This window comes from Syngnathus leptorhynchus, chromosome 4, assembly GCF_054491065.1.
Source record: "Syngnathus leptorhynchus isolate UIUO chromosome 4, UIUO_Slep, whole genome shotgun sequence".
In the NCBI taxonomy this organism is placed as follows: Eukaryota; Metazoa; Chordata; class Actinopteri; order Syngnathiformes; family Syngnathidae; genus Syngnathus; species Syngnathus leptorhynchus.
Genome location: NC_141198.1, coordinates 5,913,689 through 5,929,423, shown reverse-complemented (window position 1 = coordinate 5,929,423; position 15,735 = coordinate 5,913,689). Strand labels below are relative to the sequence as shown.

General features: G+C 38.9%; 2 protein-coding genes across 2 annotated transcripts; both read left to right on the top strand.

Moving 5' to 3' along the window:
• The first annotated feature begins 13 nt into the window (after positions 1-13).
• Positions 14-3,645, top strand: LOC147057747 (uncharacterized). Its single transcript, XM_085909750.1, has 5 exons — positions 14-398; positions 490-653; positions 1,219-1,440; positions 2,178-2,390; positions 2,500-3,645. Exons 1-5 carry the CDS (start codon positions 151-153, stop codon positions 2,679-2,681), a joined length of 1,029 nt encoding a protein of 342 aa, XP_085765876.1. The 5' UTR covers positions 14-150; the 3' UTR covers positions 2,682-3,645.
• Positions 3,646-7,652: 4,007 nt separating this feature from the next.
• susd1 (sushi domain containing 1) lies at positions 7,653-15,702 on the top strand. Its single transcript, XM_085909712.1, has 18 exons — positions 7,653-7,715; positions 8,019-8,194; positions 8,304-8,435; positions 9,193-9,348; positions 9,424-9,576; positions 9,658-9,837; positions 10,895-11,074; positions 11,162-11,341; positions 11,438-11,617; positions 11,830-12,009; positions 12,191-12,355; positions 12,432-12,526; positions 12,671-12,857; positions 13,645-13,738; positions 13,988-14,234; positions 14,308-14,347; positions 14,676-14,769; positions 15,074-15,702. Exons 2-18 carry the CDS (start codon positions 8,140-8,142, stop codon positions 15,090-15,092), a joined length of 2,337 nt encoding a protein of 778 aa, XP_085765838.1. The 5' UTR covers positions 7,653-7,715; positions 8,019-8,139; the 3' UTR covers positions 15,093-15,702.
• Positions 15,703-15,735: the final 33 nt, after the last annotated feature.

Below are 15,735 nucleotides of genomic sequence, written 5' to 3'. Positions count from 1 at the left end.
TCCTGAATTTCATTTTGCCTTTTAGTTCTCTTTTTGTCCTATTGTGGTTGCCGTCCGTACTTCAGCCACCCAACCCCAACTTCTTCCTGTGTCTTACAAACAGGACTGAGGTTTTGTATTTAAGTTGAATGTAAAAAAACAAAAAACAAAATGATGAGAAGCCTTCAGAAATATATTTTGGCCTCGCTATCTGTACCTTGCATTTATTTCGTCTATGTGCATATCTACTGTTCTCATAAATTACTGAAAACAAATACACTCTGTTGGGAGAGACTTCCAAAACTTTCCTACCTGTTTCTGAAATATGTGACCAAAGCTCTTATTTGGAGAAAGGGGTGCTTGTACAAGCCATGCCGGAAGAAGGGATGTAACGTATTTTACGCCGTCTACAACTGCAGGTAAGATCGGATACTCAGTATAAACTATAGTATACTATACTGTCTGTTCGCAATGGTTCCGTGTAGCATGAGACTGTTGAGTGTTTTTCAGAATGGACATAGCGCTTCTGAGGAGGTATTGCGGTGCTACAGGTTATGGTTGGGATTATCCAGATAGCGAATACAGAGACATTCCTCTGTGCTTCCCTGAGGTTCTGTGCCGCACACTTTTGCTCATGGCTATTACTGATCACAACTTCCGGCTGAGCCCAGTTGGTAAGTTTATTATTCCCCGATGAACTCCTACAGAATATTTACACGTGTTGCAAATATTTGCTTATTTTTTAAATTTTCTTATACATCTATTGTAACTACTATAAACAATGTTATTGTGATTAATATTAGTAATAAAACACATCTGTAATTTTAATACATATAATATTAATACATCAATCAAGTGGCAAAACCCCATCATTTTTATCCATATTAGGGTGCGGCTGAGTTGCTGATAATGTTAGGCACAGGTTGGCCCCAGGGGCCAAATACGGCCCGCCGCATAATTTTATGTACCCAGCGAAGACAAATTGTGCATCAAATTCGTGTGTCAATTCTAAAATTGACAAAAAAAACGAGAAAGAGCACAAACTGCATCCAAATCAGCCAGCGTAGGTTAATTGCGGGCATCAGTAGAGAAATGTGTTTTGAATCGTTTCTTGAATGCTTCTCCCGAGGTTGTAGCTCTGATATCTATGAGTAAGACATTCCAAAGCTCTTTTATTATGTGTTTTCTTTTGCATGTTTAATATTTGACCAATGTAATTTGTCTGAATGACTTTTCCAGGTCTGGTTTGTGTGCGCCAGAGCATTAAAATTCATCAGCCAGTTGATGAGTTGAAGAAAGGTCCCTTTACGTTGCAAGTTCAAGTTCTCGTGTACAGAACTTTGGATGTCGGTGTGGAAGTAGATGTCTTGCTGTCTGCCACTTCCCGTTCCGAGAGTCTTGTGTGGGGGAGCATCTTAACACTGATGTCCAAGAACAAGTACCAACAAGCCAAAAATGAGAGTGAGCATCACTGTTTTTAGTAGATGTCTTGTTTTCACGTTCAAAATTTTCAACGTTGGAAACTTCCCTGAAGCAGCATGGTAAACTAGTGGCTTAGTTTCCTTGTAGTTCTGTGGTTTGGGTTATGAACGTCTTTCTTCTCTGACTACTTCCTCGCACATTACAAAATAAGGGTCAAGACTCTAAATGACCCATCCTGTATAGGCATCAAAGTAAATGCAATTGGCTTGACGATCAATCCAGGGTCTACCGCCGCATCTCTCCCAAAGCCAACAGGGATTGGCTCCCACTTAATAAGCTCTTGACACTCACCCTGTGATTGGCTGGCGATGGCCCAGTATGGTCCACTTTCTGCTCCATAAATTCATCATAGTACTGTATACAGATAGCTCTGTATAGGGTTCTGTTCCTAGCCACCCCAAAATCCAGAAAGTTGGTAAGAGATGCCCTGATATAGCAGATATTAAAGATGCATGGATGGCTGTTAAAAAACTGTGTAGATGAATTTTCTAATGTCCCTATTTTTAATGAAAATTTAGCTGAAATAATTTTGCATCCATTTACATCAGGAATTAATTATCCTACAGTTAGTTGTGATGATCCTCAACAGACACATTCTTGTTTTTATAGTGTAAAAGTATTTTTGTGTAAAAACACCTTTATGTAAATTCTCTTTTGACTCAGGTACATGGTGAACATTAATCACAGCAACCTGAGTGGAATCTTTTTGTGTGCAGTTGCAATGGCCGCTCAAATGGATGAAGCTGTGTTCCCGCATGTCAAACAAGTGGATCTCAGAGTTCCCTTAAGTGCTAGTCCACTGTGTGCCTGGTCCTTCTTGGACTATTGGTTCTTCTATCTACCAACCAGTCTGTTTGGCTTCAAGTTGCGGACCATCTCAAGTCTGTGGATGTTGTCTGTCTGCTTGGCTGAAATAGAGAAGCACAATGGTAACTTAACATCAACTGAGTTAGCGGTTGAGTTCAAAGTTAGAATGTCTTTGTAGCATTTATAGGTTTGAATTTGTTTCTTTGCTTTTTTTTTTTTCTGCATCACCAGTGTTTGGAGTCATCACATCTCCACTGAACATCATGGCCCACTTTGAGGATCGTTTGTTGGCACCAAGCAAAGTGACCCTTTCATTCAGGAGATGTCAGTCATCTACCCAAGACCTCAGCTTCCAAATGCAACAACACGGAGGCAGCAAGATTCACTTAACGGGAATGATATCCAGGACCTGACTGAAACAGGAAATAGTCATATCCCCAAATATATGTTGGGACTTTTCTTCTCTCCTACCTTAGTGTGTGATGCATCATGAAAGTAAAACAACTGTTTTCACCATAGCCGATAGATTTTCCAAAAAGGTCCGAACCTAACCTGTAAGAACCTATGAGCATAATTATAATATTCATTGGCAGTGTCTGTCCCATTTTTTCCCCCCAAAATATTTTTACATTTGACCATAAACTGCAGCCTACTTCTCCACTGTAGGTCTCATTCCATGTCAGATGGGAGGCATTTCAATATTTGATCTCATAATGCTGCTTGAATTTTTCATGTACTATGTAAGAGACTGTCGTCCTTTATAATTTAGTGAAACACCTTCACTCGGTAGAACAGAAATAAATGGATTATCATGCTTCCCTGCATTGTTCCAACATTTCTTGAAATTATTATTTACTAGAATGTATCGCAAATATTGTGTTGTCTTACAATACAGAAACCAGATGAAGGAAAGATTAACTCGGGCGGGGCAGTGACAGATTAGAGCTGTGCCTTCTAACAACAGGCAATTCTCTGCCAGATTTGAAAGAAAGGGTTGAATCATAAACGGCTACAATTTTTGTCGTCACCATCGCTGGATCCAACAGAGATAGGAGTCACTTCCATCAACTTGGAAAATACCAACAGATTACGTAACCCCTTAAGAAAAAGTGCTCCTATAGTTATGGACTCCTTGTAAATGTGGTTAATTATTTGATATATCAATATTCACTGTTATTTTATCCAACAATATTTCTTCTTCACTAGTTGTCCTTTATTTGCATTGCGACTGATCATCCGTCAACCATTGGAGCATCCTGTTATGACAGTGAGGGAGCCATGCTAAGTGATGTTGGATCAAATGAGGGCGGGTACAGACGATCTCTGTTGCCCAGACCAGAAAGTGATGTTCATTATTTGCACTGCAAGAGCTGCACCCTGCTGAACCAGGTGAGTTTCTTATTTTTAAATTTGTGATTTATTTTTTTTGAAAAGAGGCTACAAATACGACTGGAAAGTTTTTAAGGACAGAGTTGAGGGAAAGCAAGATTTATATTACGTTGCTATTCACAGATGTATTTTGCATTGAAAAAAACCCCCTAAGATTTCAAAAGATCATCATTTTCTGAATTGATTTTAAAACTTTCCAATATTTGAAATCTGATCTGTTGTTGTGTTTCTTAAATTGCATTGCGTATGGCAATTGTATTGAAGTCATGTTCTAATGCTGCTTCATGAATGATTTTGTCCAAGTTGGAATAGATTTTGCTGAATAAGAGGATTTTGTAAGAGCTTTTTGCTGTGCTACACAAGATCAAGATGCTGATTATTTCAAATATACTTTGCTAGATATATTACTACTGCAAAATGAAAATTTCATTCCTTGGTGCAAGCAAAGCTTCATGCATTCATCCCTAAAACAAAACCAGACTTGGTGAATTCAAACTGATGATGTGTTCCATCAAGTGCATTGAAATTCTTTTTATCTTTTTGCTATTGTCGCCATTGTTGCTCAGCTCCAACCACAAGGTAGAAATGGGCAGGCTTTAACGTGTACATGGTTGTTATTATTTATTCATAGAGTCCTGATTCTGTCATGGTTATGAATCAGTCAAGTGAAAGAAGGTCAGTGTGTGGTGCTACGTCACCGAATGCTATGTTTTTTGCATACTCAATGGAATGGTTTTTTGTTAAACGTAAGCCGCAAACAAATGTGTGTTTTATGGCTGGAACAACTGTCTCCATTATTGTCAATGGGACAACCACAATGACAGTGAAAACAGTTGAAACACAAATGCCAAAGACTAAAAAAAATCTAACGAGTTTTAAAAAATGGATAGTGGGGGGGCTCGCCTAACATCCAAGGGGAGGTCATTTCAGAGGGAAGGACTGGCAACAGAAAAAGCCTGATCCCTTCTGAGGCGCCGCTTATTATTATTGTATTGTTTTTATTGTACTTAAGAGTTATCCTTTTAAAACATGATTATGTTCTGGACTTTGCGTCAGGGTAGAACAGCACTGCATCCTATTAAGATCTGTTTGCCCCAACAATGGTTAAATCTTGTTTTAAAAATATATTACTTACCACCTCAAACTTTTTCATGTACAGATATTTTAATTATTTTAAGCTGTATCGGCACATTGAATAGTGAAAGGATGTTTGACACTATTTTTATCTCAGTTGCACATGTTGGAAAGCTACAAATATTTACACAAATGAAAAAAAAATCACCTGTTCCTTTTTTTTTTTGATTGCTATCATTAATTTGACTCATTTTCTGACTTTTTGCAGCCTAAAGTCGCTCAAAAATTACATGAAGACACTCGGGAAAGGTGCGTCTCCCAGCAATCCCGTCTATTCGCCAACAGGGCGCAGCATTGTGCAAGTGTACCATGACGACCAGAAAGTGGCTTTTAAAATGCAATATGAAAATGGCCACGCTGAAGACAATGGCTCTGCCGCCACTAGGCAGCAGATCACAAACGGGGACAATACATCCGAGCAAAAATTCTGTATGAGGGATGCCGGCTCTCAACAGATCTCCATGTGGACTGTGAATTCCAGCACACCGGCCTATTCAGGTCCAGAAGACAATTCCACAGACCCACCTGAGACCTTTACAGAGACCTCCACTCTGAACTTTGTTGACGGGCACACCTTGGAGGGTCAAGGAGAGAATCACACTCTCCATGAGGTGGCAATGGTTTACCTGAGAGAGTTTGTGCTTATAGATGATGACGATGATGGAGACATGTCACTGAGAGAGAAAACAGTGAACAACATGACTGTCATGGATGGGAAAGCTGCAGACCTGGTGTGTGGGAGATTAGTTAACACTTGCAGCGTTTATGGATTTCAATGTAAGGGTGACTTGTCGTCTCCGGAAGATCCGTGTCCTGAGCCCGGGCCTTCACGTGGAAATCAACACTGCTGCGCCTGCGCTATCTTATGACAGGATCTGGAGTTGCATTGTGAAGTCATCCCGAGTGCTGTGGTTCTGAAGCACTCGGCTCGGGTGCAGATTTACAGACATCAGACTAATTGACTGAACAAGAGCCCAACTTTTTGTACACACAAAATTTGTAATGTAATCCGAATAAAGATATCATTGTTTTAACCACAAGGAATCAATGCCAGAATCTCTCTGGTGGAGTGAAAAGGTGTAACGTCTTCATTGTAGATTCTGCGGAAGACTTTTCAAATGCAGACAGACAGAGGTAAACTCATGTATAACTTTGAGACTTTGAAAATGTGCATGTTCATCAAACAGCATTTTGACATTTTGTCAGCACACATTAGGTGGTGATAACATATCCGTATAAATTTTGACAGCCAAAATACTGTCTCGCTAAAGTAACGTTTTGGTGAAGCAGAAAAAAAACCACGTTAACCTTGAATCTGTACAGCACAATACCTGCTTTTGCTCATCTATTATCAACATACATTTTCACTTCACCAGTCATTCAATTCTTGTATTTTTTTTTTCAACAATGCTGTTTCACTACTGCCTACTAATGAAGCTCGGGTGTATAATACACACTCACGTGTGGTCTTCACAGATAAGGACTACAAAAAATTATGAATCTGCACACCAGCCTGTGAATTCACCATTGATCCATCCGTCCATCCATCCATCCATCCATCCATCCATCCATCCATCCATCCATCCATCCATCCATCCATCCATCCGTCCTTTCATCTGTCCATCCAACCAGGCCTCTTTCATGTTTTTTAAATAAATAATTTTGTTGAGCCACAATTCAAACTTAACGACAGGTATTTTTCATTAAACTTTCATGATTTGCCATTTTTGTCGAATTCAAATTATTTTTGTGACTACTGTTTGATTTGTATATACTGACAGGTTACAAACAATATATATCTTGCAACATGCAAATCTATATAAAATAAAAAATACATACAAAATAAATAAATAACAGACAAATAAATACATAATAGAGACAAAAATGCAAGATAGTTGTTTTCTTTTACCCTATGAATTGAATTTATTTTCAAAAGTGAGATGTTATAATATTCACCTTCTTAAATTTTTGTTTTTAAAAATATTGTGCTTTCTTTCAGTATAAAAAAAGAAAAAGAAAGAAAGAATAGAGACAAAAATGCAAGATAACGTTTTTTTAAACTTATAAATTAAATTTATTTTCAAAAGTGAGATGTTATAATATTCAACTTTTAAATGTTTGGTTTTAAAAATATTGTGCTCTCTTTTTTTTCTCATGACCTTTTGATATGGGCTTGATTTAGTACAAAATGCGGTGGGCCAACAAAAAAAAAAAACTGCATTCAAATGGATGCCATTGATAGTGTGATGTTGCATGGGCTCAATTCCACTTGGTGACACTGTGAAGGCAAAATACTGAGTGAATCATTACCATCTCTATGCATGTCATGAGACTTTCTGCTGACCAGTCAAGAGTGTAGTCCACCTGTCATCCAGAATAAGGGTCCAGCTCCCCGTCACGGTGAATGAGAACTGGTTAAGAACTAGTCCCAAAAAAACGTGATGTTGGGCACACCTGATTTACACAATTGCATGGATTTTGTTCATTCAAACTCCTACAATACATTTTTACAATGAAAGATTAAATATTGTTATTTTTGGAGGGGTGAAGTTAACAGGAATTCTATTCTCATAGGATATGACGTGAGTGATGACGTTTCTGACTTAAAAAGTGAACAATGTCTTGATCAGTGTTGTTTGGTGGTTATTTATGGATTCTTATAATTTTGTGGGCTTAATCAGTCCTGACCAGGCAACACTGGTGAGAGGCAAAAGCTTACCGGTTTGAGTGACAGACACCAATTAGGAAAAGTCAACTGAATGGGGAGATAAGACTTCTTGCAACTTATCTCCCCCTCCCACTGCACAGGAACGGACCCCCTCCTAAACCCCTGTCACCATGATGAACCCAAATGCTTGATGGTTTACTAAAAAGTCCTACGAAGGACAGTTACATGAGGTATCTTTGAGTCACAAGACTATCAGGTATTCTTATATCGTCTCCTTGTATTAGCCTTTAGCTACCTCGGTTTTATGGGTTTCCCATTTTCAAATTTTAAGTTTGACCAATTCTGCAGCAGTTGGGTCAATCATTTCTTACACTCTGTAACAAATGACCACACTGTAAAAATGTGGCTGTTATCAACTTCCACACGAGGAGTGTGCATGATGACACGATTGTATCAAATGTAACTGAATGTGTCAGAATATCGTAGCAGATGAAACCACAAAAACCAACAGCTATAAAAATACCGCTAGCAATTTTGAATTTTCTCAACCTTATCTCAGTTCTGCAGTGACACAGTAAGGGCGCTCTCTATACGAAGATTCAAAATGAAAGAAGAAGTGGAAAGGAGGAGGATAACTTTCACATGAAATAAGGTCACAACAAGGCGACATTAAATAGAAGATGGGCAAGAAAAGCAGGACTGTGTTTGTGATTTTTCTTTTTGGTGTGGCTTCAGGTGAGCAGACTAACACAAAATTGTTGTTTTCGAGGATTGACGTTCAATACAAAGTAATGCGCTCCATTCAAGAAGGAAAGCGAGTGATGGATGTTCTTTCCCCTGTCAGCTGCCGCAAACACTCTGGATGTGTGCGCGACCTGCCACATTAACGCCACATGTGATGACAAACTTGATGACTCGGGAAAAGTTTGCAACTGCAAGTATGGTTTTGTAGGAAATGGAAGAAGCTTTTGTCAAGGTAGGAAATATGCATTATGAGAAATATTTCTTATAGTTTCTAGTTTGGTTGCCTCGCAAAGATTTCTATTGGCTGATGCAATTTTAGATAATGTTGAATTTTATAATAAGTAATCATGCAGTGTCAAAATGTACATTTAAACAAGAGCAAATACTAGAGTGTAAAAAAACATGGAGTCAAGTCAATTTTTAAATGTTCATTCCAATCACATGATGAGTTTCACATATTAATATACGGATAAGCTAAAATTTTCATTGTAAAAAGTCAATATTGTTTTCAACTTTTATTTGTAATTTTGACGTCCAATGTACAGTACCAAACGTATGATATTGAGTTCTTTTAGCATATTCATACCATATTTTGTAAATCTGAAATCAGTGTCTTGTGGGGACAATCATCAGAGGGAATTATGAGATCAAGTGAAAAAGATTCATCAAAATAAAATTTGATTAGTTTTGTCTGACACAAAAAGTTTGATTGGCATCATCAGAGATGATAGAAATTAGGTCAACAATTGAGGTTGCACGCGGGATAAGTACTAACAGTATAATTGTATAAGCCTAAAAACATCACAGTACGTCCTTTGTGCAATAAGACTAAGTGAGGTTGTAGGGAACAATAACAAGAGTTTTTCAACAGTTTGATGCATTTATATTCTATTTGATCAAAATGGAGCTTGATCATTTTAGCCAATTAATCTCACTAATTGTGCAGTTGTAATGAATACTTATGAACATTGTGGTTTTATTTCATCTAGATAAAGATGAGTGTCAGATAGGAGCCACTAAGATCTGTGGGCAGCACACAAAATGCCACAATACATACGGCAGCTACTACTGCACCTGTGTGGCGGGATACATGGCTTCCAATAACATGCCAGTCTTCATTCCAAATGATGGAACCCATTGCCAGGGTAAGTTCACTGGCAAAAACAGGAAGTCTACAGGTTATGGTTGCGTGACATGCTTGCTTTCTATTGGCTACGTAGACATAGATGAGTGCAGCGTGGTGGGCATTTGTGGAGAAGGAGGTCAGTGCTGGAACCTGAATGGAAATTTTGACTGCAGCTGTCGGCTGGGATATCAAGTCCGCAATGGGACAGAACACTTTCACCCTAACAAAGACAAGGCTTTCTGTCAAGGTCAAATTGCAGTTTTCAAACAATTCCCGTACAGTGTCAATTATGATTTGCCCTACAATGGCTTTTGGTCTCCCAATTCAGTAGTGGACTGTGGCCAGCCAACATCGCAGGAGGACACGGTACTGCTGTCAGCAACAGGGACGACATTTGGCAGCGTGGCTACATTTGAATGTGGCGAAGGCTTTCGTTGGAGGAACGGAAGTAATACCTCGCTGTGTGGGGCTGACGGACTGTGGCGTGGACTCAACATGAGCTGTGAAGGTAACAAAAGGCGAGGGAAAGACCAATCCCTCTTCTCTATGTTGATGCAAACACCACAATTAACTCATCATCAATTCATCCAGTTTTGATTATTTCCAATGATCTTCTGTAAATTAAACAGTGAGGTCCATTGTCCATGATATTGGATTATGGAATATAATGGATATGCTTTGATTTAATCGGTTAACTTTAATGGCGATTGCATGCCGCTATTGTCGTGCCTCAGTGATTGATTGAGTGATTGGTTGTGGCTCTCCTACCACCTTTGCTCACTCACACATGCTGTGATATACGAGTTCCAGGGTGGGCACTGCATGAGGTTCTGTATGAACTCGGGCTATCACAACATTGGAATTGAGTGTGGTCATCGTGTTTTAATGTGTGTAGCAGGTGGACTCAATAAAAGGGACATAGGGCAGGCGCTCAAAATCCTACACCAATTCTATTATCCTGTTTTCTATATTTAGGTCTAGAAGTGTACTCCTGACTGCACCACTAAACTGAACTAGAAATGATCACGAGTTCACCATCGATGTACTTTATTGTGTCAAAGTCTGGAGCCACTGCTTAATGTTTTAACTATATTTTTTAACTATATTTTTTCTCCTCACACTAGTCATTTTTACATGCAGGATATGATTTTTACCGTTTGAGGAGTGGCCAATTTGATAAAAAATATCATATATATATATATATATTAACAAACACAATTTGGCAATAGTTCAGCCCTGGAAAAGTCCATATGGATAAGGTACATCGACCACATATGTGTTTTGACATTCGCAATTAAAAATATGCTTCTTCTGCAAGTGTAAAAGTCCTTGAACGCCATTTATAGTCTCTGTATTGTTTTGGCGTCACCCAGTGGCAACTCGCTGCTGAGAGTTCCAAGTTGAGGTACTTCATTTCATCTAAATGGTGATTTAAATTTGTGACAAAAGTAGTCCTCATCCGCTATCTTGTGGGACCTATATACAAAATTACGGCATGTTATGTTTCTAAATGTATTATAATTTTAATGTGCGTAACAATGTGTAACTTCCCTGAATCTTCCAAGCGATCTCGTGTGGAAAACCCCATACAGTGCTACACACTGGACATGTGTGGAATGGCACTTCCACCCCTGGAAGCATGGTACACTACTATTGTAATCAAGGATTTAATCACAGTGAGGGCAGTGCAGTATCAATGTGCTCATCTACTGGTACATGGACGAAGCCAAACATTTCATGCAAAGGTAATGACAGAGATTTGGTCTTCTACTCTGATGTTGGCACACAGAAGTGATGTCACAATCAAGTAACATCATTGTCCATCTCTGTAGAAGTTGACTGTGGCTCTCCTCCTGACATCTCTCATTCACTCCTGTTATGGGATCACATCTCCACTGTGGGCTCTCAGGTCGCTTATCAGTGTCAATCTGGATATTACAGTGTTGGAGAAATAAATCAAACAGTATGTACTGACACTGGGAAATGGGACAAGCCCTCTCTGCACTGTCAAGGTGAAAATGTTGTAGAAAGTGATCCCTCATCTAAATTAAGACGTAATTCCTATGTCTGTTTTGGCTTAATATGATTTGCCATTTGTTTTGTTATAGAAATAAGATGTCAGGAGCCTGTTTTGAAACCGCACAGTAAAAGACTGTGGAATGGCACATCACATGTTGGCAGTATGGTTATTTACAAATGTGATGAAGGATATGACACAAGGGGTGTGAGGAACTTCTCAATATGTGGACAGAACGGACTGTGGGAGGAAGTTGATCTTTGGTGTGAAGGTGCAACGTTTGAAGAACAGATTGTATTTGCTCAATCTATACAAATATTTATTAGTGTTGAGTTTTGTGAGTTTAACAATGATTGAATGCCACAATTAAGTACTGTTTAGTTTATGGTATTTATGTCCGATTCTTTTTTTTTTTTTTAGACATGGGGGTTGAAGCCTGTTCCCTGATTTGCTTTTGTCTCATTAATCCATGTCTTTGTGCAGAAATAACATGTGGGCCCCCACAAACCCTCCCCCATACTAACCTCCTGTGGAATGGTTCCGTTAGTCCTGGCAGTGTTGTGCTATATGAGTGTATGGAAGGATATTACCCGGAGAATGGAGATAATATTTCCACATGTCTAACATCAGGCGAGTGGGCAACTGTATCATTCAATTGCAAAGGTATAATAGAATTAGAAAATTGGAAAACACTTTTCATTATGATTTTCTAGCCAAAAACAATCACTACATAGAACTTTACTGTTTTCCTATTCTTGAACACAGGAGAAAACAAATAGATGCAATATGTGGCTCAGATTGTTTTGCTGCATCGTTTATTTAATATGTGCCATTGTTTTCCCAGCAAAATGTGGTCCGATCCCCATCCTCGCCCACTCAGAGGTTGTATTGCGTAACATAAGTGTCGTGATCCATCGCTGTGCGAACGGCTTCCACAGCTGGAGGGGCAGCAATGTCTCCACATGCAGCAGTTCTGGTGTGTGGCAAACCGCTACGCTCAAATGCATAGGTGAGCCGTTTCCCCACTAAGGGCAGGCAGCTGACAAAATTCCGCAAATATAGTAAAAATGTATTTGTGCTCACAGAAATCAAGCCACCCATCCATCACCTATTTGTTTCGAATGAAAAATGTTTGAAATGGAGAGCAGAGAAGTATGACGAAGACACAGAAACGTACAAGGTAATGCCAAACCAATTTAAACCCTTCTGATTATCTGGTAATCTCAAATCAACATAAGCATTCATCACCCCAATGTAAATGTACTCAGAAAACTATGAACACTCCCATTGCCTAAACAAATCAATTCTTACCTTTAACTCTCAGGTGAGCTACATAGGATCCAGAGACTATGAGAGGGCCTTTTTTGAAAAAAGGAAGAGGTTTCTGAGTTCTAAGGCAGACTGGCCGGAGGTCTGTCTCAACCTGCTTCCAGCCACAAACTACAGCATCTCTATCACTGCAATGTCTGTCGGATTCATGGCCACCATCACTATTAATACCAGTTTAACAGGTAGCGCTGACGGGGAGGGTGGAGCCTTACCTTACCTGTAATTCATGCCCATCGCGCTCCATACACACACTAGTCTTGTGACTTGTATTGTTTAAAGCAGGATTTTTTTCTACTTACTACTCCCACATCCCCAAACCATGCTTGGTAAGCCAATTGAGCACTCCAAATTGTCCCTAGGTGTGCGTGCGAGTGCGAATGATTGTTCGTCTCTGTGTGCCCTGCGATTGGCTGGCGAGCGGTTTAGGGTGTCCCCCGCCTACTGCCCGATGACTGCTGGGATAGGGTCTAGCACGCCCGCGACCCCCGTGGGGACAAAGCGGTTCAGAAAATGGATGGATGGATGTCTAAAACGTAGTGCTAACCAATGGTCAATTATTAGAATGCAACAACCTAAGCTCGACCACACTCAAGCCTACCGCCAATTTCATCAGCAGCGTTGCAAAGAAAATGTCATCACAAATGACTTCTCGTATACCCTCAAATGAAGAAGTGATTACATTTGTGCATTTGAGGGTGTCGATTGTGCTTCTATTTGTGGAGACTCTAGTGCACGACTGCCTCTCTACATTTAAAAGGAATAAAAGGAGCAGCTTTGATTAGCCATGATTGAACTTTGCTGTGATCACTCCCACAGCAGTGCAATCCTCCTTCTGGCAGATCCTATGGCCTGCATTCGTCTACTAAATTATCATCAGTTTGGAACTGAAATTGCTGTACTGGTGTTTAGCGATTTGTAATGGATTGGATTGGACCTCATAATATTCATACACATTGCACCATTTGACAGGACCTTCAGTACCAGATGTCCATTACAGAGAATATGAGACTCCTGTGCCAACTCTGAAGCTTCACAGATCACCCAGTACTCTCGACCCAATAAGGTGTGTAGTAGATAAATAAATAAATAAATAAATAAATAAATAACCTTAAAAAAAATACACACCCAATAATTAACATATTGTCAAATTAACATTATTCTATTTGTTTTTTAAAGAAATACATTGAAACGACCGTGTGCTAGATCTCATTAGATTCTGTAAACAGTAATATTGGATCTGGTCGGTGAACATGCAGTATAACTGATAAATGTCTAATATGATAAAGTTGTTGTCATTCTTTCCATTTGACAGTTTTTACCAAGTGTTCGTACTTCCTATCGAAGGAGTTATGGTGTTTGACTGTTCCTTGCCTGTGAATGGAGAGAAAAGTGGTTCCTCACAGGGACACATTGCAGCTGAAATGCGTAGTAAGGATGTTGGAACAGATATTCATTTCACTGTGGGAGATGGTCACTATTATGGAGGCTTTTTCAATGCACCCCTCGAGAAAGGCAGAAACTACTACATCATCTTGCGTGCTGTCATTCAGTGGAAAAAGGTGATTGCAAAACAGTACAAAATAAAAATCAGGGACTTAGGAACTGAGCATTGTTTCATTTTCTGTGTTGTAGGATTCAAAAAGTTCCTGTGTCCTCTGGGCGAAAGTTACAGGTACTTTGGCAAAATATGGCAATGAAGACATTTAACATCATTATTTTCGTGTAAATTATTCCTGCCTGCCCTTCAATAATTGCAAACAAAGATCTGAATTGAATTTTATTCAAATCAATCCAAACTGTTATGTCCTCTGCCACTGTTACTGTCATCGAAAGACTCAAAGTGTGTCTTCAGTATAGAAGCACCTAAATACACCATGATATGTGGTACTAGCAGTAGAAAGTACAATTGTTTTGAATAATTCTTATACCAGTGTTTGGTGCCCATAAAAGGTTTTTGTAATGAACCACATGTTTAGCATGTTCCATTTTTTTTTTTATAGGCACATCGTACATTGTGAAGATTTCCTCGCTGTGTGCTGCTGCCACAGTAGGATTAATCGCTTTAGTAGTTTTGCTTGGATACATCTACATTTGGTAAGGATGGTGAAAGATGTTTTCAGGTTACGCAAGCATTTCTAGAATTATGACGCTAGAGTGCGTGTGTGTGTGTGTGTGTGTGTGTGTGTGTGTGTGTGGGGGTGGGGGGGGGCGTGTTAAGATGCTTTCAGGTTATGCAAGTATTTCGAGAATTATGACCTATGTGTCATAATAGCATATTTCAAATTCTGATATTCACTGAGTTTTAATGACATAAATTATGTCTTAGTTTTGATTGTTTTTTTTTGGTTTTGTGTGCCTGTTTGTTTTGCTGATCAACTTTTGCTTTATTCTTTTCCAGGTTTTTCAAGAAAAAATGACGATAAATACTTCAATAAATGTAGTGCTATTTAGTATGTTGAAAATATGTATTTTTTTTATTTGCTTGTAACATTGTATTGATGTTGCTTTTTTCATCCATGTTGGATTTCAACTGTTAATTGTTCATCATAGACGCTATCAAAATTCAATGTCTGTCATGCACTTCTTTAATCTGTGTATTTTAAATACGCATTTACCAGTGACACTCTTATACGGAAGAGGATTAGGGCCAGTGAAGAAAAAAAACAAAAAACGAGGGGTGACAGGATTCTGACTTTTTTTCTCAGAATTCTGACTTTAAAGTCAGAATTCCGACTTTAAAGGCCCTAATCCTCTTCCGTACCTCTTAAGGTATTTTTTGAAAACGCATTTAATTTCAGTGGTGACGAGTTAATTAAAATAATCTTAGAGGGACAATGACAAGAGTTTACTGACGTGAAAACTATTGTATTAATATGCTATATATGATCCAATTAAACTCTTAAAGTGTGACTCCTGTCCAAAATCCAGAACAATCAAGAAATATGATACTGATAATAAAAGTAGCACGAAACGTGCTTTAAGTTTTGAAATGATGTTTGTGGGTGTTTCTTAAAACAAAAAATCCTTTTGGTAAAAAGTGTTTACTGTGTGTAATGAATG